We start from the raw sequence: 25,779 nt of genomic DNA on the forward strand, positions 1-25,779 counted from the left end.
CAATCTGTGGCCCCATTGAAATCCATTATTCAAAGGTTTCAGTTATGCAATTTTCTTTTTTATTAATTAATTGTATGAGAAGTGCAGAGGATGAACGTTTGTTCATTTGTGTCTGTATGTAGATATAGTTGATGCGAAGCCGGCTAATATGGAAGATTTAGCTGAAGTGATCCACAGGAGCAACTTTTCATTCCAGAGCACTGTAATCTTTTTGCCTACTCGAGCAGCAGAGGTACCATTCGCCTGTGCGATATGCGCGATAGGGCATTGTGCGATCATCCAGCTTGTGGTACTTTTCCATTTTGATTTGCTTTTATGTTACCGAATTGTTCATTGTTTAATTCAGTGTTCGAAGAGCCGGAAGATACTAGTAGCAACACATTTTTCACGGAAATAATTGCTTCGGTATCAGATGTGAAATTTTCATATTGCGGCGATTATTTGCTCACAAGAGATTATCTCACTTTGAAAGTAAAATAGTTACTGTTGATGATTAAATTATGAAAATAAAGTATTAATTGTTGCCATTGATTTTCAGGTTTGGGATCTGAAAATGCAAAACAGACCGTTGGAAACGTACGATGTTCACGATTACTTGCGTAGTCGTCTGTGTACCCTGTATGAAAACGATTGCATGTTCGACAAATTCGAGTGTTGTTGGAGTGGAGACAATAGGTGAGAAAATTAATTAATTAATTGAATGGTGATTAATTAATTAATTAATTGTCAAACTTTCAGACATTTGCTGACTGGTGCCTATAATAATTTTTTTCGCACATTTAATCGCGAAAGCGGAACCGACATGACTTTGGAAGCGACCCCAGAATTGGCGCAATTTCACACGATGCTTTCTCCGAAGAGGGTCTGCTATGGAAGCAAGCGAAGAAAGGATGAATTCACACCGGACGCATTGGATTATTCGAAAAAAATTCTCCACTGCGTCTGGCATCCACAGGATAACATTATTGCTGCAGCGGCAACCAACAATCTCTACATATTCAACGATTACAATTGAGTTCGGCGAATTATTTTTGTTGTTTGTTTTTTCTTATTTTTTTCTATTTAATTATTAAATAATTTTCACCAGTTTTTTTAATAGGAATATGTCATGTTGATGTTTGTATTTTATTTTGTTTCACCGGACTGTCTTGCCGTTGCAATTTGATTATTGGTTATTATTATTATTATTATTATTATTTATTATTATGCTTTTTTTCAAACGTTTCTCCTATCCCAAAGACGAGGATTCATGGTCAGTCCGTCGTTTATTGTTTTCTCATTTTTTCTCAAAAAAAAGGGATTGGGCGACCGATGCCTTTGTAATATGTCTTTTTCTGCCATTTATTTAAATTATTTATTTATTTTTATTTCAAATTTTCAAATAATCGTAATTTTTACACATTGTTAAAGACTGTTATAACTGTCGTTGAATGATGATCGTTTTACCGATATTTTCAACTTTTGCACTTTAGCTACGTTTTCGTTAGAAATTAAAGGCTTTATATATTATTATTCTATTGGCATTCGAATCGGTATTTTTGAAGAAAATTACATCATGCATCTTATGCAAAAACGCATTGCGAAGTTAAACTGAGCTGGTGCTGAAATCAATTTGAAAAATATTAATTAATTAAAAATAGCAAACTACCACTCACAATACTTTACAATATTTAGTATTTTATTGAGATTTTATCTTCATTCGAGGGTTACTTTTGCATAAACATTTCTTCTCTTTATGAAGTGGTAATTAATACCTATTTCTCATTAATCATTCGTATTAACTTAATAATAATTATAGTAAAAAGTAGAAATCCGTCGTAAAAGTTAAAATACTTGCTGCTTCTTTAAAAACAAAATTTAAAATAGTAAAAAACAAACTTGCACATCACAACGTATTTAATAAATATGCAAATATAGCAACAGCTTTTGGAAAACATTTGTAGTGTTTTAATTTGATGTTGTCGCTGATTCGTTGAAGCAGTGCGCCAACAAAGAACTGTTTATACGTTATTGCATTTTTATTGAATACGTAACAAAGAACCGTTCATACGCCATGGCATGTTGTACATCGGAATGTCATCGTGAGTTGCGGACGTATTGGACCTTTGGAGTAGTATTCACAACGTCGGAATGAACGAAGCTTGGGTTGAGCACTGGCACTTGATGAAGCCTTGACCGTCAATTGCTGCTCTTCTGACTGCAGTTTGTAGAGGAACTTGGACATTTGAGATATCAGTTGTCGATAACAAGAAATCCTTTATTGGCTCCAAGTTTGCCGCTGTATGTACTTTGACGCTAATATTCCTTGTCTGCAAGCAACGGTGTGCAGGGCATTGTTGATTTTCAAAACAACCACTAGCAAATTTCGTGGGTCTGCTGGACCGCGATCAACTTTCGGTATCTTTAGCGTAGCATATAACTCTTTGTGTGTATTTTTTAAAGAACAGAATTTGAAGGATGCTGCACAGAAGAATATGGCTTTAAAAATAAGAGGTCCTATTAGTTCTCTATCTGTTTCATTAAAATTGGATATTCTCCAGTATCCTGGTTTTCAACGTCATTTTCGACCGTTCATCTGTTGTTATATCGCTCGGTTTCACTGTGGACTGGGTCTGCTGGAACATGATCAACTTTCGGTATCTTTAGCGTAGCATATAACGTAGCATACTGTAGTCATGATATCCTGAAAATCACCATCAGATAAAGCTTGGAAGTTGATGATCAAGTCAACTTGTCCTCACGACATGATGCTACAGCTCCGTATCTGCTTAACCACCATAAGAAGTTTGGATACCTTTTTGTTTTTCTTTTCGTGGCATTTTCCACACAGGCCTATGTAAAGCTTGCAGCAATTTCACGTTTGATGATGTTTGCCCATTTCTTTTTGATTTCTAAGAACGTTTTCCGCTCTCTGCCGTGACCGTCCATTCATGAGATGTTTTAATTGCGTCAAATATTTAATCAGATGCATGTGAACATGTGAAATATCGCTTTCAATCTTCCTTTTTCTGATTAATCGAAATTTTTCTCCCATTTGAAGAATTTCAAAACGCTTCTTCAAACTGTAGCCAGAATAAGCTTGGGCGCCTTCTGCATCAATTTCAAAGAGAGATCTTGTATGATGCCATTATGCTGCGATACAGATAAAGCAACTTTATTTTTTCTTTTTCCATCCAACGTTTGTTGCAACGCTTCCTGTAAACGTGCCTTCATGTCCATTAATTACCTCTTCTTGGTACGGTACACACAGAGATTATTACACTGAGATTGTTGCAAGAAGAAAATGTTGTAGGAAAATGTATGTAGACTGGGTGAACTTTTCCACTGAAGATGTAGTTCAAGCAAGTATCAACTATGCAGGTTAAAGAAAATAATTTCACAAGCGGCGGCAGCTCGGCGGTTAAACTGAGAAAGCGAAGGAGAGAAGTAAAGCTCACACAATTAACAGGTTCTCAAAATGAGTTCTCTCCAATGAATACTGCGTGCTTGTATAGTTCCACCATGTAGAGGCGGCCTCTTGGATGTTTTTTGTATTATAAGAATGCCTTCGAATGTACTGTAAGAAAAATATCACATGACAATTTCAAAACATTATACAAAATGGATTTACACACTTATGCAAGAGAAACATCAATATCATCGTGTGACACTATCCAAAGTCATGATGGTGCTTCTTTGAGACATCCGATTCCATCCATTCAAAGACATTCTTAAAATAAAAACATCCAAGACACCACGTCTGCATGCCTCTTTAAAGTGGCCAATACTTCAAACAATGCGTCGTAACAATACTTTAACAAATCGACGAGCACAGTATGTCGAACTAACCTTTGCCTGTAACAAATGTTAACATCTGTCAGTTATTCAGAATTGTCCTAACACGTATATATATATATATCGTGAAAGTAAATCGTGAATGTAAGTACGTGAAACTGTTTTTCTTTGAAAAGAAAATGCATGCGGCAGTACCTTTACACAAAAAAGCATACACGTGGCCAATTAGCAAACTTGCAAATACACATTTTTATTCATCCTTTTTTAATAATAAGCCATGCAAACCATAAATAACTGAATAGAAAGCAAAAATTTTAATTTAGCTCATCATTATACAGCTTCGAATTCAACATATCGATCGAAAAAGAACTACAGTACAAAAAGTAAACAACAAATGTGCAGCGTGGTGTTCAATTAATATTCTATTCTTTCTCACCAGCGTACATATGTATATGATTCACTAAAGACATCTTGAGTGCAGAAATGTCAATTGAAAAAAATACTATTTTCATAAAAAATATGCATGCTTTCATAACAATAAAAAAAGAATACCTCTGAATTCACAGCAAATTAATTCTCGTTTTCATTATGATCATGAATGAAAAAGACCATGTTGAACAACACATTGAACGTGGAATGAAATCTTCAAATGTTCCAGTCGAGAGGTGAAACTGCCTGATTGATTTATCGATCAGTTAAAATTCGAACTCTTCTCTCCACCAAAGCAGCCCTACTATAATTATTTACAGAATCAAAGACTGCACTGAAAAGTTTTCCATTTCCAAAATTTTAAAGCAAATTATTCAGAAGCAACTTAAAATTCAACAAAAATTTCCTTCAGACCGCCCTAGTCGCCATAATTCATCATTACCGTATAAAAATTGTTTTAAAACTTGAAAAAAAATTTACAATACCTTTTCAAGGATCTTTTCTTCATGCTGCTTTATATTTCCAAAATTCTGGAAAAAGAATAATGTAAACGGTACTAAACGATCAAAAAGAGCAACATAACAGCACGATAATTGAAGTAAGCAAATATTGAAAAACTGCTCTCAATTTGAAATCAATTAACGCATGGTAAAAATTTTAATTTTCCAAATAATAATGACAATAAATAATCCAGTCAAAGTTACCTTTCACTTAACTGTTCAACTTTTACTTTAATTCGATTTGAATTCCAATATTTCTGAATCATGTTCACGTGAAGACTATTCAGGAGAGATGTGCGTCAGTTATTCGTTGGCTAACCAAAAATCACGTGCCAACGCACAGAATACAGTACTACTAAAAGTAATAAAGTTCTATTGACAAACAGTAAGACGTATAATTGTCAGTGAAAACGTGCAATTACGTCTGTTTTGATTACTTTAATATTTAAATCTTATTACTTAATGAAATAAATAATTTATAAATGTATTTCTTATTTTTTTTCAAAACCTGATATTTTTTTATTTCTTTTAATTTTAATAATTAAAAATTCGATTTAAAAATTTACAAACTTTTCTTTTATTTTTAGTTTTGTGATTTTTTCAAGCTTTTTATTGTCGCATTTTCACTTTGCACTTTATTTTTACTTTAGTATCATTTGGGAGTCTGTTGAAACTTTGGTAATTGATTTGATTTGTTTGTTTGTTTTCGAATTTTTAATTTGATAGTCCAGATTAATTGTTGTTATTATTTGTTATTTTTTTCTTCTGCATTAATCATGTCGAAACTCGAAAAGAAAAACTTGCCGATGCTGTTTGATTGATTTTTATTTATTTGATGACTAAATTTTTCCATTTCAAACTATTGAATGATATATGTCATGTTTTTAATTCGCTTAATTTGTTAATATAAATAATAATGAATATTTCGTGTGTAAAAAAATCAATAGTTGTAAAAAAATTTTTTTAATTTTTAATGTGATTGATGCAGGCAAGTTTCAACGTTTCTTTACCAGTTGAGACGATTTGAATTCGATTTTAATACGTAATGATACGTTAAAAATCAATCGTTTTGTTGGACGCAACGCAGGTTTCTTGCAAAATTGCGCAACGTCTTTTTATGGGTCCAGGACGGAAGGGACGCCATTCAAGGTAGTGAAGGCAATAATTTCATGGGTCGGTCACTTGAGCTGGCTGCTAGTTTGGGGCAATCGCGGCACAGCGTGGAGGCGAACTGAAGGCATGGCAGTGGGCAACAGACAATAGACCGGGCAACGCCCGGTTGTGTGTAGATAGGCGCGGATGTCGGATCAAAGAAGCCGCTCCATTAGCTGACGAATGATTTTATGGCAGAACAGCAGCAAGCCGATGGTTGTCACGAAGATAATGGAGGATCAATTTTCATCTGACCCATATTGTACACCTGTAGATTCTGCGCTTTCCCCATACAAGCTTTCCATGAATAAGAAGACATGGAGAGATAGATCATGATCATCATCTCGACCAACGAACGAGTCAGAGTGGTATAGAAAAGAATGTTTTGTTGCGTTGTGGTTACGTGTGCGTGGAACGGCGATTGGTGTGCTGGCGAGTGTAGTGGTGAAAATGAAGCAGTCTGCTGTGGTGTAGTCGAGTGTGCTTAGTGGATAGCCTGATCTGATGAATGCTGGCTGTATACTACAAAGTTTACGTGGGTGATTCCTGAATCACTGAATTTGTTTGTCTCTGTTGTTCGATCGAATAAAATCATCCACCCCCAAGCAACTGTGTGTGATCACAAAATATGAATCATTCTTGCAGATCGATAGTCGATCTACCATAATCGGGAAAAAACAAAAACATACAGTTTACTGTATCAACAATCAAATACATTTCTACCGGTACAAATAAATGCAACAACAAATCGGTAGCATTTAGTTAGTTAATCAGTTAAGCATACATATATGCTGTGATAATTTTTTGACACTGAAAAAAAAACATTCGGTCAGTCGTCAGTTGTTCTGTCCAATGAATGAATGGTACGTGTGTACAAATATGTATAAACTGTTTATTAGCAAGAAAAAAAAAAATTCTATTTCAGACTGTTCGTACACAAGAAAATAAAAAACAGTTCAAATAAACGTATAAAATTTATTCAGTTGATTGTTGTGCAGTACATCGATTTGGTATTAAAAAAAATATTCAAACAGTATTTGCGCTTTTTTTTTGGTATCATTGACAGTAACATGACAGCCGCATTGCAGCATATTTTCATCCAAAGTGACCCAGAGGAGTTATCCAAAGTGAAAAAAGTAATATTTTTAAGTAAATAGAAATTCTTGAGATTGTTTTCTTTCGTGAAATAATTGTCGAAGAATAATAAGAGTGAAAAATGCTTCGAAAATTGAAGAACAACAACAGAACACTGTCGGGCAGTTGATTGGTCAGACGGATACGATGTTTCTACAGTAGTAAGCGTCATCGGACGAATCTTGATCAAATGGATTATTATTATTCAGACGCTTGTTTTGTGCCCAACGCCACAGTCGGTATTCGCTAGTTATTCTCAAAACTTTCATTCGTTCATGCATCTCTAAATAATACACATTGGAATAGGAATAAGAAAAACAATGCCAACGCACACACACACACACATATACACAAACAAACATACTAAAATTAAAACCCAATCTACTACACACACACACACACACACAATCAACGAAAGAAAAAATTTTGCGACAACTACAATTTATCATCACCGTAAATTTTTTCTACCATTTGCACCACCAGTAGTAGTAGCAGTAGTAGCAGAACACAACTACAAAAGCACCACAGCTATTAGTCAATTATTGTTATTTAAGCCGAACTACGAACAACTACAAAAGTGTAACTGAAATTGTCGGTTTTTATGTGTATTGCAATGGCAGTTATTATTATTATTATTAGAAGTTGCTGTTTTGTAAGCGGATAAAAAATAAATAAATAAACAGATAAACGTTCAGCATGCACATTCAGGTTACAAGATCAGAAAAGAAAATGGTACACCTTTTTATGATGCACTCACCACCAACTTACTACTCCTTTTCCCACCCATTTTTATTGGTTCAGTTCATTGTTCTTCGGCAATGCGATACAAAAAAAAATCGCACATCTTCAGCAAATATATACAACAGAAAACAAACGAGTTTCATTTCGTTCATTTTTTCAAACTTCGCATATATATCTATATTACATTATATACACATGAATCGATAAATGTACATATACATAACATGTAAAGTTGAATAGATGAAGAAATGTTTTTTTTTCTTCACAGAGCACATAGTAGCAATATAAAACATACAGTAATAATAATACAGAGAAAAAAAAATTGCATGTTAAAATTGCAAAATATATATATACGCATGGCCAGTGAAATTATTATAATATCCAATTATATATATAATACATCGAAGCAGCTATGAAATGAAATGAAAAGCGTACCGCCTCCGCTCATACAGCTTGCGCATGATTCGTTGAAGGGAACATGACCAAAATAAATAAAATTTGTAAAAATATTACCAGAAAAAGAAAAATGAAAATTTCAATACAAACGCGCGCACACAGACACACAGTATATTGGCATTTGAAAAAAGAAAAAGACAAGTAGAAAATAAGTGTGCGCATGCTTATTATTTTCTTTCAACCATTTTCAAAAGAAAAAAATAAATAAAATATATAATTATTAGTTGTGCAAGTTGAATAATACAGTAGAAAAAAACGTTAAGAAAATATAATCAGGCAATTTTTTGTAAATGAAGAAAAAACAAACGTCCGTAACAAATGTGGCACCGTCAAGCACCGAGAAAAAGCGACAAACGCAGTGTAATGGGTGGGGAGGAGGGGGAGAAAAAATGTCTTTTTCTTTTTTTTTTTTAAATAATGTACCGTTGTGGAAAAGAGGCAAGAATTTAGAGAAATGAATAAACACCAGCGCCACCGGACAAATAGAAAGAGAGAGAGAGAATAGATTTTAGAAAAAAGAAAAAAAAGAGAATTGACAAATTGATGTGGCTTCATTATACTACATGTGTGTGTGTGACCAGCCAGCATGATCACGAAAATGAAATGGACGCCTGAATTGTGTTGAACTCGATAACCAAACGTAAAGCAAGTTGTGTTGAAACCAATGAATGTCGTTTTCTGTCTATTGGCTGTTTCCGCGAGGTCTACAGCCAGTAAGCTTTTCCAAAACTGTTACACAGTTTTCAGTTAGAATTACGAAACAACAGTAATAATAATAATAATAATAATAATAGTAATTATATATATATATTTAGAAAAAATAAACAACGTTTAAAAAGAGACAAAAAAGAAATTTACCAAAATCAGTACTACTGTTGCTACTGACGTTGATACCTCCTCCTGCGGTGGGATTCAAGAACAACTGACGTGGAAATGGTGCCAATTGGGGTAGTGGAAAAAAGCCACGGTTGACGTTCAATTCGCCGGATATGAATCTAACAAGGAATGGAATAGCATGAAAAAGAGAGAGAGAGAGAGAAAATCCATCACATACTTTTCCAATTTGTCCACACATGCTTCTTGATATTCGTGCACCCAACGTACACCGTTGAAACGTGTAATTGCCCGAATGTCGGGCGGCAGGGCGTTGTCTTCGGGCCAGGTGAATGTGGGATCGAAGACGGGTATTAAATTTTTGTTGTGTTCCAAAGCGCATTTCACTTCCCTGTGAACCCAATCTTGACAGTCAATGTCGCCGACGCAACGATCCAACGAACGTGGAGTCAAGACGAGAATGAAATGTTTGGCCGCTTGGATATTTTTCAAAAGGGACAAATCGAAATTGCCAGCATAAAGACGATCGACATCGATGAAAACCTGAAATAAAAATTGTACAAAAAAAACAAAACAAAACAAAAAAAACAACTCAACTCACCTTGTGACCACGCAATTGTAACAGTACTTTGATCAAACTGGCCAATTGACTGCCGGTACTTCGTCGATAACTGATGAAAATATCGATATGTTTACTCAAAATGGCAATATCCAAATCGTCGATATGTTTGCATTCTTCGATCGACTGCAACAATTTCATCCGATGCATTGGATTCGTAATACCGCAGTCGTTTTTTAAAATTTCATTCGACAACGATGGTAAAATCGACCTGTCGACACCCAATTCCAACAACTGGTAAGTGTAGACGGAAAATTGGGGACTGACCGAGACGAGAAATCGATCCAAATGGGTCTCGTCGACGCACGAATAGTCGGCGGCCATTTTCAAACTTTCCAATTCGCGCATGAAACGTTTGCGCAACAATCCCGACCGCATACCGATATCCCGTTCCAATTCTTGGTCGGTCAATAACAAAAGTAGATCGCCGTCGACTTTTTGTTCGGCAAATTGAGCCGAATAATTTTCAAAACCAATCTGCGACGCCCAATATTGGACATCTTCGACCGTCCAAAATGGTACCTGTTGGGACAATTTGTAGGGGACTTCTTCGCCGATGATGGTCAACGCTTGGGTCGCGAATTTCGGCGCCACCTCGTCCGGCAAACTGCACACTTGTTTCAACGCGTCGACGGCACCAATTTCCAACAACAAACTCAACGCTTCTTGTTCTTTTTTCACGCTCGCTTCCAAAGCGAAATGAAAAGCGGCCATGCTCCGTGGTTCGCGTCGTTTCGCGCTCAACATCGGCAACAACAATTCGAGCCACTCTTTCGACCGACCCTGTTGATGTTTGTAATCGAAATGGGCAAATTCTTCGGGCTTGTGGGCCAATAGAAATGGTTCGACCAGTGCCAACGTGCCCGACTTGGTCACCGCAGCTTCGATCTCTTTACTACTGACCAGAACACAAATTGCCAAACATGCGTAATAGCGGGTCAAATCGTCCTGGGACGAGGCGAGTAAAAACAACCAATCGGGTACATTTTTTTGGGCCATTTTTTGTTGGCATTCGCTATCGCTGTACATGGACAAATTGGCCAATGCCAATGCGGCGAAACGTAACGTTTTCGTGCACGTTGTCGCTTTGCAAGCGACGAGTACGTGATCCAAAGCGCCCAAGTCGATCAGTTTGGCATTCGAATCGACGCTATATTTGAACAGACATTCGAACAACGAAACCGACACTTTCAACCCGTCCGCTTCTTTCATCGTTTTCGCCACGTTCACAAGATCGTCCAAATAGTGCTTTTGGACGACAAATTCCCGATTACTGGCAGACAAACATTCGACCAACGCCGTACCCGAACTCGCTTTGATTTTTTCGGTCGAATCCGGTTCGATGAACATTCGAACCAACGTTTCCAAATAGCCAACTTCGCGCACGTAGTCGCACAAACCGTGCGCCAAATCGCTGCCGATTTTCGGTGCCGTCCAGGCACTTTTCAAAACTTTGCTCATCATTTGACAACCGTCGGCGATCGACTCTTCGTGACGAATGCCGATCAACGACATCGATCGGTCGATCAGACGTTGAAATTTGTTCAATTTTCCCTTCAACGTGTGCTTGTAGATCAACAGTTCGGTGTGCAAATGCTTCGCGGCACCGTATTCGAACGATCCCTTGCGACCGAAAAGCAACTGGGAACTTCGATCGTCGCTGAACACGCCGTACGGTAGCGGTTCGCGACGCGATTTGGTCACTTGGATCGTCGAACCGCCGCCGACGCCACCCCCGACGCCGCCGCCGCCACTGCCTCCTCCGACAGCCGCGACCGAACCGACCTGACGTCCGCCGACAGTCGGCGTCGTCTGACCAATCACCATCGACCGACTGCCGCCGGTTGGATTTTGACGAAAACCGCCGAACGGTACGACGCTGTAACTCATCGAACGTCCGATCGACATCGGCGACGCCAACGGCGACGAGCCGTGCCTGTTGCCGACCGACGCCTGCGTTCGCCACGGCGCGGTCATCGTCGCCTGCCGCCGTCGTTCCTCTTCGTCCATACTGTAATCCAACGAATAACGTTGCGATTGGAGCTAGAAAATCCAAACAAACAAAACAATGAGATTTTTCAATTTTTTTTTGTTCACTCTAACCGGCGGTGGATTTGGTCCACTACTGATACTGCTGCTTGTGGGCGATTTTCCTTTCTCTTCTTCTCCTTCTTCTTTCTTCTCTTCCACTTGCTGCTGTTCTTCTTTTGGCTGTTGATCTTCTTCTTGTTCAACTTGTTGTTGTTGTTGTTGTTGCTGTTGCTGTTGATGCTGCTGGTGTTGGTGTGATTCACCAACTTCAAAACTGTCCGATTCATCCGCACTCGAATTTCGCAAATTCTACAACAATACAAAAATTTGTACAATTTATAAATTGAAAATTTTTGAAAAATGAAAAAAAAATTATTAAAACATCCGCGATCAGTTGGTTCCATTTGACACAAGAATGCGGAACAAGCCGGTGCTTGTCACCGTGAAAAAATTAAACCAACAAACTACTGCACTGCAATAAGTATAGGTGAAAGAAAAACAACACTACTAGTAATAATTATAATAAACAACAACTGTTGCTGCAAAAAATTACACTTTTGTTCTAATGCATAAATTATATATGCTGAACATTGTACATCGTTAATAATAAAATGACTTAATTAAAATAACAATCATAAATCAAAACTCACACACACATATATATATATATAGTTGAGAAAACCAACTGAAAATATAATAAAAGAGTATCGATAAATTGAAATGAATAAAATATCCATTCATTCAACTTTTTACCTTCGAGGAAATTTCAAAATTTGCCTATTCAAATTTTTGCTCATCACAATCGGTTGGATAAAGGAAAAGTTGGAAAAAGAAAATTCCTACGTATATTTTTGTGCTGCATATTTCTTTTCGAAATTTCAAAAAAAAAAATTCAACTAACCTCTCGCTGTTCGGTGGTGGTGGTGAATGTTTCGTCTTCGGTTTCCGCTTCGCCGTACGACGATTCGTTCGCGGTACATTCGAACGAATCTTGCTGCAAAGGTCCAACCGGCGGCGGCGGCGACGGCGGTGGCGTAGTAATTGGCCGGTCTTCTTTCGATTGGGAACAGTCTTCCTCCAGGTCGGTATCGTCGGATCCGTGCTGTTGCAATATCAACTTTTTCGGCATACAGTATTGAATCGAATTCTGAATATGAAAAGCACGCACAATGAATCGAACCCAATTCAAATTCAAATATAATATACTACAGTAGGCCTTCAGTAAGCCCTAGGCTCGGTCATACCTTGCGCCTGTTGTTCACAGTACGAGCGCGGTCGTAGGCGCCCTGGTTCATCAAAGCGGGGCCAGTTTCCAACAACGGTGACTCTTTTCCATTGCAAGCCGCCGCATTTTTCAACAATTCGTTGATCGACTCGGTCGAGCCGATCGAACCAGCACCGCCACAATGCGCCACAATGTCGCACATGCTGAACGACGACCGTCGACGGTCACAGGCTTTGGTCGGTCCGTCCGACGACGGTCGGCGCAAAGCGGCGACACAAATCGAGCTGTTCTGCCCGACCGAGTGGCTTTTTCGTTTCGCCTGAATCAGCAAGTTTTGAAAATTAATAATTTAATTTAATTTAAAAAATTAATTCACTTTTTGTTTCAGTTCGACAAGGCTTTGTTGCTTCGACTTGCCACGTTCGGTGGTCGAGCCCAGGAACAGGGTGGGAATCGACTCGGCCGACGATGTCGAATCGACAACGACCGCGCGTGACGAACATTCACCCGACGCTGATTTCGCCTCTTCCTGACCGATACAACTTCGCCTCACCACGCCCATCTGAATAAACAAATCAATCGATCAATCAACATGATCAAATAATAATACACTTTCATTATATATATATATATATATATAAACGCGATCCGCATCGCTGCTATTCCACAATATCAACATCATCACACTTTTTTCAAAAAAAAACCAAACCCTTTCTTTTTCGCCAATAAAATATTGCAAATTCTGTCACTTTTTTCTTCAACAACTGAATAATTAATGCTGCAATTTTTTTTCATTTCACCACTTATCAAAAGCAAAAAAGAATAAAAGTTACCATGACCATAGGATAAATAGATGAATGGGCAAAAAAAAGCATGCAAGCGTGAAAATAATTATACGGAAGAGTACCGAGGAAGAGTGGAAAAGTTTTTCCTTTTCAATTCATTCTACCAGGCTAATTCAAAGTATTTAAATTCAATTGACTGTGACACACACGACTGTGAACAATAATTATTCTAAACTATAAAAAGGGGCATTACAAAAGAGAATTTGAAAAACCAAGAAAAAACACCTGAAAATCAGAACGTATGAGAGAGAACGCGAGTGACTGCTTACAGTAATACTGTACCTAGTAATCAAATGCAAAAAATATGAATAACACGACGTATATTTTTGTAATAAAATAGATAATATTAGAGAAAAAACTGTTGAAATTTGAATATTCATCTTTAGCCAAGTGAAAAATAAATTTTTGCATACCTCTTCGTCGCGATGCTCTTCGGTCTGTACACTAACGTTACGTGATCGAACTCTTTCGCTCGAATTTACATTCGGTACAGAGATGAGCATTGAACACATGCATGCATCACTCTTGATCTCTTCTTTCACTAGAAATCAAATCAATTTCATTAGATCATTAATTCAAAAAAATAATAATAATAAACACAGCTTTCAAATGATAATCATCATTCTACATTATTTATATATCAATACATCTGTAACAATAACGACGGCAAAAAATTTAGCAACATAGCTGAATGAACAATTTAAGCTTCTCTCTCTCTCTCTCTCTCTCTCTCTGAGCAAACTAGTCCGAGTTTCATAATACCAATATTTATGACCAACTTATTTGTTCCTAAAACCAACAATCTCACACAACTTTTACTTGAAATATATTTATGACATATTTAAAATTGAACAATTTATGAAAACTATAACTGATCGTGTAATTCTGCTAGGCAAAGCTTCATATCTCCAGAAACACATAAAGTGTCGTCGCAATCGTCGTTGTCGTACACAAACGACCCTCGTCTGCTTGCTATGTTCGAACAGCCGTGCATCAAGTCAACTTACATAATGATAATAATAATATTATTAATAACATTAACAGCGGTGGTAATAATAATTCTCAACACCACTAGCCGTTGTCCTGCTAAGCTATTTAACGCTTCAATTGCAATTTGAACATTCCACATTTCTCTGGCTTCTGCTGCTTGGCATAGGTCTAACTAAAAAGGACTTGGCCAATTTTTCAACGCCAATTGGCTAATAATTTTGATCAAGCTGCACAAATGTTGTTCGGTTGTTGAAAGCAATTTGCTTTTTGTTTTGTTTTGAAAATAAAGTACAAATTCACCGACAAGTCAGTGCCAACTGAAATAACAAACATATCCGAAATGAATCAAAATTTGTCCAGGAAAAAGAAATGGCACTGGACAATTTTTCAAATTTCCAAAACAAAGCTCGACATTTATCCACCCTTCTCGTCGTCTGCCTCCTTCTATCATTATTCACAATTTGATTAAAACAAATTATATCAGATAATAATAGAAAAAGAAACCCAGTAACAGCAAAATCGAATTTAAATGGAATCATCTACACCATGTCAAGAGGCTGCTTTATTCACTGACTTTGCGGAAGTTTCATGGATGACGACGACAGAATTTGAATTAAACCAATAATGTGATAAACTGGTGATTAAACAAACGTAAAATTATACTCAGATAAACAATAAAATTTAAATACAAACATTCTTTCCCCTTGGTATGATAATGATGAGCAATGGCAAATTCAAAGAAGTCAAAAGACGCATCATTGATTGCCTCAGAACATTGATTTCCTTTTTCAATTTCAAAAATATCGTTCAACGACAGTTGTAGCTTACAATTTCGTATCGCATGCTAAATTTTAGGTGAATCACTGACAACAACTGCTTTTCATCACCAAAAATAAAAATGAAAAACATTCGTATAAAACCTTTCCAAACAAACAATTCAGCTGCACGTTTCAAAATACAACGGTAAAAATTTTGCTTTCATAAATAAAATAACCACCTGCTTGTAAAAATTGCTCAGTCGCCCACATCTGTACATAATTTGCTTGGTAAACTAGTGAATAAAAGGATTCAACGACGAATAACATATAAATGCATGGTAATAAACCATAAAACAAACAGTATGCAAAAAATATATTAAAAAATAACCATACTTGCTTGAATAGTAAAAAAGTGATTTGATATGAAAATAAATAAAACATGGCAGTGAAGTTAAAAAGTGTTAAAATGGTCGGCACAAAAAAGGCGCTAAGCGGATGTGACACTCGTTTACAGTATAAAAAGTGAAAATTAGGTGTAATCAAATTAACGTAACTGCGTAACAGAATTGGATTGTTTGAAAGCATACAGAATGTTTCGAGAAAACAGACCAATATTTGCCTATTTTCAAGTTAAAAAATAAACGGATCAACTATCAATCAAATAACAAAAACAATACTGCTGATGAAAATCAAGGCTAGTTGAATTCAAAAGCCAAGCAGGTACATTTGTTATTCCCCTTTGGAATTTTGCTAAAAACAAACAGTCAAACACAAATCTTAAAAATTATAGCTCAAATTAGCATTTCCTATTTTTAACAATCTATGCAGTGGTTGATTTTCAAACTTTTTCGGGTGGTTCTGTAAAATTTAAATAAAAACCTAAACAAATATTGCGAATTAGTCGAGAAAAAATAGAATTATATCACGAAAATTATAAAACAAACTCCACATTGAACAATGCTTATATACATGTTGAATCAACTCTGCATGAAAAAGTTTAAAATGTAGCCAAATTCAAGGGATTTTACGCCGTCATTTAAGAAACTACTTACAATCATCAACACAAAAAGCTTTTCATCAAATTTGAAACAATTATATAACAAAACAATTTGTGAAAATTTTCAAGAAAAAAAAAATTCTTCTTACAACAATCAACAGTAAAATTAATACCTGCAAATTGTCAATACTGACAGAAAAAAGATAATATAAAAAAAAATAAAAAGCCACTAAAGCAGTTTGTTTTGACAAATAAAATCAAGCTGAAAAAAAAATATTTTTTTTGCAAATAAACGGATTATTCTCCGGAGAAAATAATCACCGTTTGCATCGCCTGGTTTCACAGCAAATTATTGTCGGTTATTTTCTGAAACATCAATTTGACAATCTGCCATAGAAAATTAAATTGAAAATTTTTTTTGTCGAAGAACTGAAATAAATTTTCCATCAGTTAAAAATTCAATAGATCAAAAAAAACTACAGAAAAAAAAGACAAACAGGTAGAGAAATATATGGTGGAAGTTTGAATGATGAAAGAAAGCTGTTGCAATCAATGAACAGGCACCATTTTCAAGTTATGCAATTCAACCAAACATAACTTGCAAGTTGGAAAGTTGAATGAATTTAATAATGCTTTTCTGTAGTAAAAATGCAGATTTAAAAATAATAAAATAAAATCTAGAAAAAAACACCAATATTAGTATCAAGAGATAAGATCGATTGCACCCTTGAGGTAAAGTTTTGCAGAAACAACGGTTTGTTTTCATCGGCACAAACTTGTCAAAAGTCAAAAATTGCCCAAGGCCAAATTTAAATACAACTCTGTCAACAGTTTGCGCCGGTTTGGAATTTGGACACACTATTTTGAAGCATTTTTGTTTAGCAAATGAAAGCATAAATATTGTGAACAAGCAAGCAAGCAAGCAACGAAAAGCACCATCAACTGATGTAGAAACGGAACGCCGTAGATGCCTGCTTTTGAACAACGCGAAACAGAACAATGAAAATATTTTCCTGCTCTTCTCTGCGCTTCACAACTTCACGTTGTTCAAATACAACAAACAATTACATTCATAAATAATACAATTAAATAAATTCTGAAAGTGTGCACGCCATTTTGGAAAAAGTATTTTTGAAAAAAAAATTTCCACTATTAATCAATTTAATCATTAAAAATTTGTTGATTCGACTATTGGATACAGATATAAAATTTATTTACTGAATGATCAGTTATTAATCAAGCACGTTTCCATTACCAATCTTCTAATTAAACAAAAAAAAGCTCATTTTCATCATCACTACTAATGCAATCATTTAAAATAAGAAGAAAAAAAACTTACGCTTCAAAGTTCAAACGTTGCTTGAAGCAAGTTTTGTTTCACTTGGAAAAGAAAAAAAATTGCACACTGACATACATATATAAATATATGTAAATAAGTTTATTTCCCAATTAAAATTAATAATCTGTTTTGCTATCTCTAAATTAACTACTATTCTTTTGCTTTTTTTTCAACTGTTTCAGTTTTTAATTTCAAATATATTACTTCAGCCAGGTCAAAGAAGTGGAACAAACCTGAATTTCTTTACAACTTCTTTTACATCTATTAAACGGTAACAGTAGTAAAATGCCACAGGTGAAATAAAATAAATTTTCCGCGTAAAGGCAACAGGGAAAACTTTTTCAAATTTCAGTTAAATTTCACAAAACGGAATAACAGACTGGCGGATTCAAATAAATTACCCATCGCTTAACTATTTGTAAAAATATTTATGAATCGTGAAGCGCATGCAGAAAATGAAAATGGTCACCAGGCATTGATTGCGCAAACAATCGACATCATCGATGTTTCTCAATTTCAATTCTAAACAATAAAGCATAATCGTTGCGCATATGCGAGCTGTACCGAACCTGTCTATCTGTCTGTCTGTCTGTCTGTCTGTAATCGGCGTCACAGAGTCTGCTTTGCTCCTTTGGCTTCATTAAATTTAAACCTGTCTTTGTTTTCTCCGTTGCACGTTGTAAATAAATTATTGCAAACTTCATTTTAATTTTTCCTCATTCTACATTTTGAAAAGTTGAAATGATAAAAAAAAATATTTTTTTTCAACATACTAACAAATAATATTATAATAATAGTAACACCTTTCAACTGCAAAGCAAAAATATCCTTGTATTAATAAAACTTTTCCGCATACATACATGTGCATTGTTGAGCATAATGTTTAAAATGAAGAGAAGCACCATCGATTCATTGTAAAAATAAACCAGTTCGACTATATACAACAACAACAACGACGATAACATTAAGCATATAAAAATCATACTCGCTTAACAATTATTGATTAATTATCGAAACTTTATAAGATCATAGCTACAATTATTTATTTATATATTTACTCGCAAAGGCTTATTTATTAGACCATTGTCGTTGGATTAATAAATTTCTCTTTGTCAGTTGAAGTGCAATATAAAAGCCATAAAAAAAAATAATAATAAAACAAACAAAAAACATAGCAACGACTGATTTAAATTCAAAATTCACGTATCTATAGAAAAATAATATATTAAATTTGATTCCACAAGGATTTTTTTTCTTTCTGTTATAAAAATAATATATTTAAATAAACTACATCAATCAAATCATTCAACTAATTATGAAGTTTTATAAGAAAAAGAAATTTTCAATAAATTATTGTTGCAAAGTGAAAAGAAATAATGATTTTTTTGTGTTCTTTTATAAAGAGAATAAGGATTGCATAAAAAAAGCAGAATAAAAGAATGAAAAAAAGTAAAACTTCACACTTCTTTCGGTGGCGACCATTTTTGGACAATTGTGCATACAAGCAAACGGAATAAATTAGTATACGAGCACAAAAATGAACAAGTGAATGTAAAAATTGTATCACCGCAAACGGGATTGTTGCTTTTAATTCACAACTGCAAAAGCAGGTTGGGTGTCACGATGGGTGTGACTGAAGAGTTCTAAAGCCACACACAACCGGCTAGAACATGTCGAACAAATTTTCACGTGATGTAGCTTTAAAAAACTATTTATTTATTTATTTATTTACTACATTGCTGTTGTTGTTGTTGTTTTAAAGTTTAACCAATCAATGAATAGAACTGTCAATTTCAACTCTACATTGTAGTAAATATTTGAAATTTCACTCTGTTCAAGAAATGATGAATGGAAAAAACTTGAAACACAAACTAATTGTACTTTTTACATTAAAAACTTTTTTGTAAAAATCAATGTTGTGAACGGTAGTACATGTATGCATGTATGCATACAGTAAACAGTTGTTGTTGTTGTTGTTGTTGTTGTTAAAGCTAGCTTTGAAATTGCAATGCTTCAAACTGCTGCTGCTGCTGCTGCTGCTCTGAAGCTTAGTTGATAAAAAAGGGTAAACATTAAGCATAGAGAGTTTGAATAGAAGAACGTTGTTGAGTACAATTCAATCATCAGCTGTTGGCAAGAGCGTTCCAGCACAACGCAAACATCAAATTTCCAAAAAGCTCACGCTGCAAACTTCATTTTCGACCAACTTTCCAACTAGTTGTTCATTCATATACACTGAGACATTACAATTTCAACAAAACTTTTCATCTACACACATCTATTATTTATTGTTGTTCAAATTACATCCATAATAAACTATGGATATTCTGAAATCAACAATACCCAACCAAATATTCGTGTATGTATATGCATGTACAGCATATATAATTTCACTTGTTTACGTTAAACTAAACAAGCGACCGCGAAATCAATAAACTTATATAAGATACGATTTCCCTTACTCAAATCAAGCTGCATTTACAACAATGTGTGAGAAGATTTTCTTCAAAATAAATAATCTCATTTAAATTCAAAAAATGATTATTCTTTCATCAAAAAATAAAATTAAACATGCACTAAAAAATATGATTTTCAGCTCACCACTGATGTAACTGCAAGCCAACAATCGACCAGCGCGTTATTTGGAGAAAATATTCATTCACATTTTCCTCATATAATTTTCAATACGAAAGCGCTGAAATGGAAACGCAAACGCGAGCGCAGACCCAAAAAATAATAACTATAAACACATTAAAAATGAACGCTCATTTTTATTCAACGACACATTCTTGAGTCTCTATTCTTGTAGTTCACGTTCTCTGCAAAAGATCAAACAGGTTGACAATCAATACTACAGTAAGATTTGATTTTGTTCAACAGTTTTTATCCTTGTTAATAAATTGAAACTGAAATTGACATTGGAATTTCAAAAAATATGGTCAACATTTCAAAATTTTTCGCACAAATTTTACAACTGTTTGCGTTGAAATTTGTAAATCTTTTCACAAACTTGAATATCATAAAGAATGAAAGAGAAATTCATGCACACCATGCTCATCATGCGCGAAGAACAATTTTATGCTAATCTGGCATTTGACGTTTAAAAAAATTTTTTTGAAAAGCCATATCGACATGTCTGATAAATTTATGCAGTCAAACGTTAACTCAGTAAATACTGTCAGATTTATATGAAAGTTCAAAAAAGAAAAAAAAATTTAAACAATAATCAAAAGGATAAATGAGTGAAAGAAAGAATATCACGTGAAAAATTTGAAATGAAAAATTATACTTGAACATTGGTTAGCTGTACTTCAATTTAAGACAAATTGATATGACAGTTGCGTACATGTACATTATTTATTGAACGCGTAAAATTTTATAATAGAAAAGTTGGAAATTTTATTGAAATATCAAATTATTTAAATTTAAATAACAATTATTAAACTGTCGTATAGTTTTTAGAAAAATTTTCTCTCCAACAGTGACCATTGAACAAATTGTCGAACGAATATTTTCTACAAACACAACTGCTTGCAAACAGGTCGGTAAGCAGGCGGTTTATCACAATTCAAATTGTTTGTCAAATTTATGATTTTCTGGAAAAGTTTTTTGTCCAACTGCATTTTACATTTAATTCATAAATAATACTAATAATAATTGAAATTGTGACATTTTCATTTTCTGTCACTGACAAATTAACAACTGAGCAAAACAATATTTGTATATTTTTTGCAAAGAAATGATTTTCAAATTAATTATCACATCAGAACAGAAATGTTAATGTTAATAATTTGAAAATATATTAAGAAACTGATGTGCAAAGTTGCTCACCGTAAGCTTGTTGGAAAATACGACGTTCGAATTATAGGTATATATAGACTATATCATAATGATCATTGAAAAGCAACAGAAAATCAAGATTACGTAATTGATGTGTTTCACGTGGATGAATTGTTGAAAAGTTGACTTGTTGAATTTATTTTCAATGCGTGAACAACAAATTTTTTCTCTCGTTCCCAATATAATAATAATAATAACTTGCAAAATCACTTACAATAATACTATTATTTAAAAATTTAAACTTTGTTTCTCATATACAGTTATCAACGTACTTTTAAATAAATTTAATCCACGCAATAAACAATATTTGCATCAAACTATCAATACAAATATGAGTAACAACGCCCTTGTTCGTACTGCTGCTACTGCTATTTAAAGTTTAACTTCTATTTCGTAATCAACTTTCATACGTTTCACGTCTTTTATTAAAATGCAAAACATTTTCACAACCCACGACAAGATTATTTAAAAATCACTTTCAGTTTCAGGTTGAATTTTATTTAAATAAACAAATGAATATTATTATTATAAATATAAGTATGCATGTTGGTATCATTGTCTTTATGAAAATTTTGATTGCATTAATGAAACGTTTGCATTTATTGCTTACGCATAAAGCAACAAATATTGAAATAAAACGCCTGTAAATTTTCACACATATTGCGTCATTTGAAGAACCAATTTTATTTCAATTTTAAAAATGAACATGAAAAATTTTAATATGAAACTCATTTCTAACTTTCAATATTAATTTTTCGTCTTATTCACAATTTATAGTTTATTAATGTTGTAAACTTTAAAATTATTTCAAACAAACATTGCAAAATGTTCGAATGCAACTGGACTATATAGAAATGAATAAAAACGAAGTTCAATTATATTGTAGTTGCTCATAAATAATAATAATAATGTTTAATAAATGAATAATATAAAATTATGCGTTTATTTGAATAATTTTTGACTTTTCATGTGCAGCGTGACTCAATAAAAAAAAAATTTCAAAAATAAAATCAACAAATTATTATACTTAATTATAATATGAAAATGAAATCATTTTCTTTAACTTATAATTTCAGACAATTATTAATTTTATTAATAATAAAATATTCGTGTAAATTAAAAAAATTAAGGCAAATTGTATATTACTTTTAAAAGTGCTAATTTTATTGACTTACTTTTTTTTCAATGTGGATTTTGATCAAATCTCTCCATTTCGCTCATTTAGCAAATTTGTCGATCACGGTTTGGTTTAACTGGAAATATGCTGAAGAAAACTGTCGTGCCGTTAAGATTTATTTAACAGCTCTTGGTGCTTGTTTGTTTAATATTAGTGAAAGCTAATGGGATGTCTGAATGCGATTCTGTCAAGCGGTTACACACCAGACACGATGGCGCCAACGTGCTTAAATTTTTTTTACATCCCCCTAGGAAGGTACAGTTGATCATCATATATTTAATTCATTTTACTCACTCATTTTAAATTTAATATTTTTCTCTTAATGCGAATGATTTTATTATATTATTTTTCAAAATACCATAACAACAACAACGACGACGACGACCTTTCTTTATCATTTTCTATGAAACAATGATAAATGTTGTTTACGGTTTGGTTCCTTTTTTTCCCATGAAAGCACAAAATTTTCAAAATAATAAATTGTTCAATTCCGGGGAAATAGATTTTACTGTTTTTGTTAATATTAATATTTTCGTGGAATATGCAATTTGTAAAAGGAAGAGAAAAAACAAGCTCCACTAGAAAGCATTGCAATAGTAACTATTGCAGTATAAAATTTGCAACAGCAAATTCAATATAGCGTTGCAATTTTGAACAAAAGCAGTGGCTATTTTTTTTAATTTTATACGTTGAATATTTTACAAGCATATGTTACAAAATTTTAATTTGTCATTACATTAAACATTGTTAAGCGTTAGCTATTGAAAACAAAATAATTATCATTCTTTTCCCAATTATTCAACTACAACAATCCATTGTTAACTATAGAAATATTTCCACAAATTCAAGTAAGATACCAATTGGAGATTTCTGATTTGAAATAAAAAAATTTCAATAAACACTGAAGTGGATTTTTAAAAAATATTTACATTAAATTATTGATTAAAAAGAATTTTGAAAGAACTCACCGTAAAAGATTTTCACCAGACCACCGCAGACTGATGATGATAATGCTCTTGCTCTTGCGAGCTTGCTTCAATGTTGTTCAATTTTTCATTATACACGCGGAAGCGGCTCCTTGCTGACGTAAAAATTTGATAAAGTCATACTGAGAATGAAAAGCCATGTTTTCAAACAATCATTGCCCACAAAAACTTTGAATAATAATGTGAAAAACCAAAAAAAACTGATTACACAACGAAGCAACTAAAGATATTTCATTATAAGCACGACAAAATTGTTCTTTTGAAATTTAATGGATTACTTATAATTATTACTACTTGGCTATGATTTTTGGAAAAATTTTCTCTATGCTGTCAGATACAAGATTGCGCTGATGCTTCATTTGAAATTTTTGCATTAAATATGATTAGTATACTTTATTCTACATTTTTGAATAAACTTTTGTCATAAATGTTCGTGTCAACACCAAATGTAATTTACTTGAAAACTTTCAGTTGCATATATCAACTAAATTTGAAGTCAAATATTGTATCATAAAAATACACGACTGAGTAATGCAATCAATTTTATATTTGAAGACGCATGTTATACTTATAGAAAATTATATTTCTATACTGTCATGTTGACTTTTCTCAATAAATCAATGTTAATAATTTTTTCATCTAAATTCTTTTGTTTTAAATAGTTAAAAAAGCTTGCAATTAAATAATAAGATACCATTATTTTTCTTAAACCAACACTTTGCACTAAAAATGAAAAACTTTCTTAAATCAACTGATTGCCAATAATTATTTTTGTAACCGTTTGTTTATATTCAAGATGAGCGTTCTACTGTCAGCATTTCGATGATAACGATGTTATTTCAGATCAAATAAAAAGAAAATCAAGGTTCATATAAAATGTTTATTTCCTTCCAACATTTGCAGTGATGATCAGTTAAAATCTCTGAAATAATAAATATCAAAAATAAAAACTAAACACAGAATTATGACATACTTGGGCATTAATCCGCTTCGCACTGCAAGTCTGTTGATGGAATCATCCGATTCTCCCATTCGTCGTATCGCCCCGGAGATTGCATACTTTTCGGTATCTCCGGTCATCTTCCCAGTAACAGGATTAACCTTCAATTATTAAACAAATATGAATAATATAAAAAAAACTCTAGAGAAATACACTTACTTTAGCAATCTCAATCTGAACAGACGCGTGATCTTTGGCAGAAACAATGCGACTGCTAGCAGAACTATTGAAATAAATCAGAATCAAACAAACAAATTACGCAACATTACAAAAATAAATAAATGATAAAACAGAAACTTGAATTCACACTATCTCACTAATTCACTATTAAAATAATCTAATTAAAACACTAACCATTTTCGTGGAATGTAGAGATCTACGAATTCCCCAAGTTCGTTTTGCATTTTTCAGTATTTATTACCTAAATATTAAAAGTAATATATTATAACAAGAAAAACATAAAAGCGTACTTCAACAAACAAAGCCCTGTTTATGAAGAAACGATTAATGAATACAGTATGAAATTGATGAGTTGGTTTAATTTTTTCAATAGTGTTAGCAAGTTCTTTTGTCAACTGTTTAAACTGTCAGTACACATTGTTAAAACAGTTTATGCAAATTTAATTGGAAAATTTTAATTGCTTACTTTCTTTAATTTCTTCTAATAATTATTAGTTGAATTTTATAATTAAATTATGAACATTATATTTAACGGTTAGGAAAATTAAAGAAACTTCCAACTCATTGATTTTTACTTTATGGTTATCTTAGTAAAGTAAAAAATTTAGTAAGTTTGCAGTCTTCGAATAGTTCAGCGTCATGCTTATATCTTATTCATTAGAATTTCTTACTGCTACTACTTTTCAGCAATAATATTGCAGTGTTAGAGTCAGACTAGCGACAGTAATCTGAACGTTCCAGTATGAAATAGAACCAGAACGTTCGTTCGTCC

At 33.6% G+C, this 25,779-nt stretch overlaps 6 protein-coding genes across 6 annotated transcripts; 3 read left to right on the forward strand and 3 right to left on the reverse strand.

Annotated features, from left to right (window-relative positions):
- Positions 1 to 177: 177 nt before the first annotated feature.
- On the forward strand, positions 178 to 1,015 carry Tsp_07429a (serine/threonine- protein phosphatase regulatory subunit B beta; the record flags this gene model as incomplete). Its single annotated transcript, XM_003381693.1, has 4 exons — positions 178 to 289; positions 347 to 471; positions 539 to 675; positions 739 to 1,015. Coding segments are annotated over 4 exons (651 nt in total), but the record flags the coding sequence as incomplete, so codon positions are not given.
- A 1,267-nt stretch (positions 1,016 to 2,282) lies between these two features.
- Positions 2,283 to 2,651, forward strand: Tsp_07428 (conserved hypothetical protein). Its single transcript, XM_003381694.1, has 2 exons — positions 2,283 to 2,397; positions 2,443 to 2,651. The coding sequence occupies exons 1-2, from the start codon at positions 2,283 to 2,285 to the stop codon at positions 2,649 to 2,651; spliced, it is 324 nt and encodes a 107-aa protein (XP_003381742.1).
- Positions 2,652 to 6,094: 3,443 nt separating this feature from the next.
- On the reverse strand, positions 6,095 to 6,520 carry Tsp_07427 (hypothetical protein). The gene is made up of 2 exons (XM_003381695.1): positions 6,411 to 6,520; positions 6,095 to 6,377 (listed from the first exon to the last, which is right to left on the reverse strand). Exons 1-2 carry the CDS (start codon positions 6,518 to 6,520, stop codon positions 6,095 to 6,097), a joined length of 393 nt encoding a protein of 130 aa, XP_003381743.1.
- A 2,256-nt stretch (positions 6,521 to 8,776) lies between these two features.
- Positions 8,777 to 14,243, reverse strand: Tsp_07426 (sterile alpha and TIR motif protein-containing protein tir-1). Its single transcript, XM_003381696.1, has 9 exons — positions 14,154 to 14,243; positions 13,272 to 13,457; positions 12,915 to 13,214; positions 12,572 to 12,817; positions 11,743 to 11,979; positions 9,622 to 11,682; positions 9,241 to 9,563; positions 9,073 to 9,181; positions 8,777 to 8,890 (listed from the first exon to the last, which is right to left on the reverse strand). Exons 1-9 carry the CDS (start codon positions 14,241 to 14,243, stop codon positions 8,777 to 8,779), a joined length of 3,666 nt encoding a protein of 1,221 aa, XP_003381744.1.
- A 2,753-nt stretch (positions 14,244 to 16,996) lies between these two features.
- Tsp_07425 (hypothetical protein) lies at positions 16,997 to 18,061 on the forward strand. The gene is given in 4 exon segments (XM_003381697.1): positions 16,997 to 17,005; positions 17,167 to 17,217; positions 17,232 to 17,527; positions 18,034 to 18,061. 4 exon segments carry the CDS (start codon positions 16,997 to 16,999, stop codon positions 18,059 to 18,061), a joined length of 384 nt encoding a protein of 127 aa, XP_003381745.1.
- Positions 18,062 to 24,689: 6,628 nt separating this feature from the next.
- Tsp_07424 (40S ribosomal protein S21) lies at positions 24,690 to 25,231 on the reverse strand. Its single transcript, XM_003381698.1, has 4 exons — positions 25,182 to 25,231; positions 24,987 to 25,050; positions 24,801 to 24,928; positions 24,690 to 24,749 (listed from the first exon to the last, which is right to left on the reverse strand). The coding sequence occupies exons 1-4, from the start codon at positions 25,229 to 25,231 to the stop codon at positions 24,737 to 24,739; spliced, it is 255 nt and encodes an 84-aa protein (XP_003381746.1). The 3' UTR covers positions 24,690 to 24,736.
- Positions 25,232 to 25,779: the final 548 nt, after the last annotated feature.

The sequence above is a fragment of the Trichinella spiralis genome (genome assembly GCF_000181795.1).
Source record: "Trichinella spiralis strain ISS 195 chromosome Unknown Scfld1, whole genome shotgun sequence".
NCBI classification, from domain to species: domain Eukaryota; kingdom Metazoa; phylum Nematoda; class Enoplea; order Trichinellida; family Trichinellidae; genus Trichinella; species Trichinella spiralis.